Source organism: Gossypium hirsutum, chromosome D09, assembly GCF_007990345.1.
Source record: "Gossypium hirsutum isolate 1008001.06 chromosome D09, Gossypium_hirsutum_v2.1, whole genome shotgun sequence".
NCBI classification, from domain to species: Eukaryota; Viridiplantae; Streptophyta; class Magnoliopsida; order Malvales; family Malvaceae; genus Gossypium; species Gossypium hirsutum.
In genome coordinates, this window is record NC_053445.1 from 29,187,646 (window position 1) to 29,193,148 (window position 5,503).

At 41.2% G+C, this 5,503-nt stretch overlaps 1 protein-coding gene across 1 annotated transcript; it reads right to left on the reverse strand.

Moving 5' to 3' along the window:
* Nucleotides 1-654: 654 nt before the first annotated feature.
* Nucleotides 655-3,841, reverse strand: LOC121220752 (uncharacterized). Its single transcript, XM_041100196.1, has 9 exons — nucleotides 3,658-3,841; nucleotides 3,462-3,562; nucleotides 3,213-3,401; nucleotides 3,044-3,162; nucleotides 2,847-2,931; nucleotides 2,672-2,732; nucleotides 2,439-2,623; nucleotides 2,050-2,348; nucleotides 655-886 (listed from the first exon to the last, which is right to left on the reverse strand). The coding sequence occupies exons 1-9, from the start codon at nucleotides 3,839-3,841 to the stop codon at nucleotides 655-657; spliced, it is 1,455 nt and encodes a 484-aa protein (XP_040956130.1).
* Nucleotides 3,842-5,503: the final 1,662 nt, after the last annotated feature.

The window sequence follows — 5,503 nt, forward strand, 5'->3', positions numbered from 1 at the left end:
ATAATCTTCCCAATTGCCTCGAAAATCTATTACACAACACCTCCACATATCCTCTAGTACTTGAATCACTCTTTTTGACTAACCATTAGTCTTCGGATGAAACGCAATACTAAATTCTAGTTCTAGTCTCGAACCCAAAGCCTCGTGTACTTTCTTCCAAAACCGAGATGTAAAGTGAGGATCTCTATCAAATATAATAGAAACCAGTGCCCCATGCAGTCCTACAATCTCAGCCTCATACAATTTAGCCAACTTCTACAAAGAGTAATCAGTACGAACTGGTATTAAATGAGCAGATTTTGTGAATCGATCTACAATAACCCATACCGAATCCTTCTTGGTAGGCGTTAAGGGCAGCCCACTCACAAAATCCATGGTTACTCTCTCCCACTTCCAAAGTGGAATTTTAACTGGCTGGAGTAACCCTGAAGGTAACTGATGTTCAGCCTTCACTTGCTGGCAAGTTAAACACTTACCCACAAAATCAGTTACTTCACGTTTCAGTCCAGGCCACTAGTACAACTCACGAAGATCTCGATACATTTTATTCCCGCCTGGATGTATAGCATAAGGAATACTATGCGTCTCTCACAGTATAGGATGCCTCAAATCATCATCCCTCGGTACACAGACTCTCCCACGGAAACACAGTACTCATTCACTATTCAACTGAAAGTCCGAAGTTTCCCCATTCTCAACTTGACAGAAACGGGGAACTAGTGACTCATCCAAGAACTGTTTACCCTTAATCTGTTCAATCCACGTCGATCTAACTTGTAGCTCAACCAACAAGCTACCATCATCAAACAAGCTGAGATGAGCAAACATCGCTCTCAAATCAGATACAACCCTACGGCTTAGTGCGTCTGCTAACACGTTAGCCTTACTAGGATGATATTCAATTTAGCAATCATAGTCCTTAAGCAGCTCTATCCATTTCCGCTGCCTAAGATTCAACTCCTTCTGATTGATGAGGTACTTAAGACTTTTGTGATCTGTGTAAATAGTACATTTCTCACTGTAAAGATAACGCCTTTAAATTTTCAGTGTGAATACCACCGCAGCTAACTCTAAGTCATGAGTAGGGTAATTCGCCTTGTGAGGCTTAAGCTGACGAGATGCATAAGCAACCGCCTTACCCTCCTGCATCAGCACACACCCTAAACCAACGTGTGATGCATCACTGTAGACAGTGAATTCCTTCCCAGACTCTGGCTGTATTAAGACAGAGGCCTCAGTCAGAACTTTCTTCAATTTCTCAAAATTTTCTTGCTGCTTATCAGCCCAGTTAAACGGTACCCCTTTACGCAACAACTTAGTCAGAGATGCAGCAATTAAGGAAAACCCCTCAACAAAACATCTGTAATACCATGCCAGACCCAAAAAGCTTCGAATCTCAGATACAATCTTAGGGGGTTTCCATTCCAGTACAGCTTCAATTTTTTGAGGATCTACCCTAATCCCCTCAGTAGATACCACATGACCTAGAAAAGTCACTTCTCATAGCTAGAACTCACACTTGTTGAACTTAGCATACAGTTGTTTTCCCTTAAAATCTGCAGGACAATTCAGAGATGCACATCATGCTCATCCTCGGTTCTTGAATACACCAAGATGTCGTCTATAAACACCACCATGAACCGATCCAAATAGGGTTGGAATAGTTGGTTTAGTAGTTCCATGAACGCAGCTGGTGCATTCGTTAGCCCAAACGACATCACTAGGAACTCGTAATGACCATAACGAGTCCTAAACACAGTCTTATACACATCAGCCTCCATAACTCTCAACTGATGATACCAAGAACGAAGATCTATTTTGGAGAAAACCAAAGCTCCTTGTAACTGATCAAATAGATCATCTATCCTCGGTAAGGGATACTTATTGTTAATAGTCAATTTATTCAATTTTCGATAGTCGATGCACATGCGCATAGTCCCATCCTTCTTCTTAACAAACAACACTGGTGCTCCCTACAGAGACACACTAGCTCAAATGAATCCTTGATCCAATAGTTCTTAGATTTGAGCTTTTAATTCCATCAACTACTTCGATGCCATCCTATAAGGGGCGATAGACACTGGAGCCATTCCTAGAAAAAGCTCAAGTCCAAATTTAACTTCGCAGTTTGGTGGCAACCTAGGGAGCTCACCAGGAAAAACATCAAAAAAATCCTTAACTATTCTGATATCTCTAACGAAAGGACCCTCAAAATCAGTTACAATAACATAGGCTAGAAATGCCTCACAACCCTTGCGAACCAGTTTTTCGGCCCTTAATGCAGAGATCACATTAGACAGAAAGTCCCTTCGCTCCCCAATCATAGCCACCTCCTCATCCTCAATAGTCTTTAATACCATATGCTTAGAGCACAATCCAAATTAGCACGGTGTTTGACCAACCAATCCATCCCCAAGATTAGGTCAAATTCACCAAACGGTAACTCCATCAAATCTGCTAAAAACATAGCTCCTTGAACCTCTAGGGGCACATCTCTGAACAAACTTGTCCACCATTACCAATTGTCCCAGTGGACTTAACACAGTCATCTTATTAACAGTAATCTCACACATAATACCCAAGGTGCCAGACACAGTACATGCAATGTATGAATGCGTAGACCCTATATTAATTAAAAAAGTGTAAGGTACATTATGAATTAGGAACGTACCCGTTATAACATCTGGAGCGTCACCATCCTCACGACAACGAGCAACATAAACCGGTGATGGCTGCCTCGCCTCAATGTTACCAACCCCTCTACCATATGTTCCATGACCTCGTCTCACACCATTGCCACCTCTAACCTGCCCACGGCCTCTCGGTGGCTACTGACCAACTCTTACTGGCTGAACAAAACCCTGACCTGCAGCTTGCATCTGAGTAGGCCTTTGAAGACAATCCTTAACTTGATGCTCCTTAGACCCACATCTGAAACATGCCCCCAATCTTCTTCCAACACTCACCCAGATGATGTCTCCTACAATTAGTACAAGGCTGAAGTCTTGCAATAGAAACCCCAGCTCGGACTAACCCATCAAACCTGGCCTTTTTTTTAGGCCTTCCAGAAAAACTTGAGGGCTCAGAATCCCTCTTAAACCTACCTCTATCTTTCTCACGGTTCTGGCGTTTAGAGTGCTTCAAATCCTCGACGATCTTCACCTTTCAACTAGGGCAGCAAAATCTCACACCCTCTACGGAGCTATCAGGACTCGGAACTCATCACGGAGGTCGTCCTCAAATCGCAGACAACGTTCATACTCAGTTGCCACTATCCCCCGTGCATAACGACTCAGTCGCAGGAACTCTGCCTCATATTCTACCACGTTCTTATTCACCTGAATCAAACTCAAAAATTCCTTTCTTCGGGCATCCACATAACTTGCCCCCACATACTTCCCCTGAAAAGGTGGCTTGAAGAAATCTCACGTTAACCTGTCGGCCTGAGTACCTTCTCTCACCGTAAGCCACCACTGATAGGCTTCATCTCGCAGTAAAGACACTGCACTTTTTAGCTTTTGCTCAGATGTGCAGTCGAGGTCATCCATTATTCTTTCCATGGCTTCCAACCAGTATTCAGCCACATTAGGGGTACTCCAAAAATACCCCTAAAAATTTTCGCTCCATTTGACCGAAGTTGTTCTGAAATTGACCCACGGCCCACAGCACCAGTACTGGTCCCTGCGACCCCTTCCAGAATGCGGAGCATAGCTTGGGATAATGCATCATCCCCATCCACTCGATCGAATGATCCCGTCTCAATCACCGGTGAAGCTGGTGCCTCCCTAGCCTCAACATTAGGTATGTGGCCTGATGCTGAAGACCCAGCCCTAGCGCTCATATCGAATAACGTGTACCCCTTCTACGAGCACCTCCAGTGCTCATATCGAATAACGTGTTATCTATTTATGAAGTTTTATGCATTAGTTTACAATTCCAAACAGATGTCTTATGAATAGTAGTAATCAGAGTTTTATTTTCGCAAATCAAAGTCTCTCTACAGTTTCTAGTTTCCTACAGTCTCAGTTTACTCTAACTAAAGAGTTTTAGTACAGTCCTACTATCTCTCAATACATTTCAGTTTAAGCAGTCTATAGCATATAGAAACTTACAGATTCAGCGCTGGAGACTCAGTGTGCCACACTTGTAACCTTCAAAAATAATTAGAAATAGTTTTCCAAAATTTTAGATATTTTCAAACCCATTGCACAGCCGAGATTTGCAGCCTGGCTCTGATTCCACTAAATGTAACACCCCAAACCTAGCCTAGACGCTATGGCCATATCTGGTGTGTCATATTGAAGTGTTTTTCAAAATTTAGTTTTGTTGATAAAACTCATTTCTTAAGTTTGAAAACCTCTTTAGTAATGTTTAATGGAACACTTAACCAAATGTTTGCCTTATTAACTGCTATTATTATATGAAGTTGATTTAAAATGCGGAAGCATTTGAAAACTCTAACGTTTAAAGTTCGTGTATTTAAAAATAGTGATTATTTTGAAAATTCGTTTTCCACCTAACTAAAAGTATAAAATATGTAAGAAAAAGCCCAATTAAAATTTAAAACCCAATTAAAGACCTTATTACAAAACAAAACCCAACTTATAATTTAAAGTAAAATAAAAGCAAATGTAAACATCGACAGTAATTGTGTAGCCACCTTTGAGTCCCTCGTAGCCCCGAATCTTCTAAGGTTGAGGATTACCTACATAGTTAAAAGGAGAGGGTGAGTTTACGAAGCTCAGTGTGTAATCCCATACTAACAAATCACTATGCAACATGCAGAATCAGTTTGGGCTTGAGCCCTGTACAGTATTAGTACAGTGTGAGCCTTACCCCATTACAGTAACAATGTGGGCCTTAGCCCAATACAGTAACAATGTGAGCCTTCACCCAATAAAGTAATTAGTACAATGTAGTGATGCAACCCATCCCAATCCAACCAACAAACCACTCCTACCACCAACACACTATGTGGGGATAAAATTGACCCACCCAGCCAACACACCAATATCACAGCAAAGTTACCAATAATAATAACGTAGCAAAGTTGCCACTAACATTAACGTAGCAAAGCTACCAGTAACAGTATATGTGGCATAGCGACCAGTACAGTATACTTCCCCTATATCAAAATCCCAACCCCATGCAGTATGTCATGTCATAAATCATACGTGTATGCAGTATGCCATACTCAGTAACAGTCGCATATATCATAAAGCAAATCAGTCATACATAGCATAAGGCCATAATAGTCATTTCATTTCTTAGGGGTATAACGGTCAGTTTACCCTATAAGGGTATTTTAGTCATTTTACCCTTTAAGGGTATTTTGGTTAGTTTACCCTTTGAGGGTATTTTAGTCATTTTACACTTCGAGGGTATTTCGATCATTTTACCCTTCAAGGGTATTTCGGTAATTTTACCTTTCAAGGTTATTTCAATAATTTTACCCTTCGAGGGTATTTCGATAATTTTACCCTTCGAGGGTATTTTGATAATT

Bases quoted from the DNA above. Each gene is read 5' to 3' on its own strand.
- LOC121220752 (XM_041100196.1), bottom strand. From the start codon at position 3,841: ATGAGCGCTAGGGCTGGGTCTTCAGCATCAGGCCACATACCTAATGTT. The intron at 3,163-3,212 runs GTCCTGATAGCT...CCTAGTTGAAAG, and splicing joins ACCTCCGTGATGAGTTCCGA to GTGAAGATCGTCGAGGATTT. The intron at 2,733-2,846 runs GTAAGAGTTGGT...GAGGCGAGGCAG, and splicing joins GTCAGGGTTTTGTTCAGCCA to CCATCACCGGTTTATGTTGC.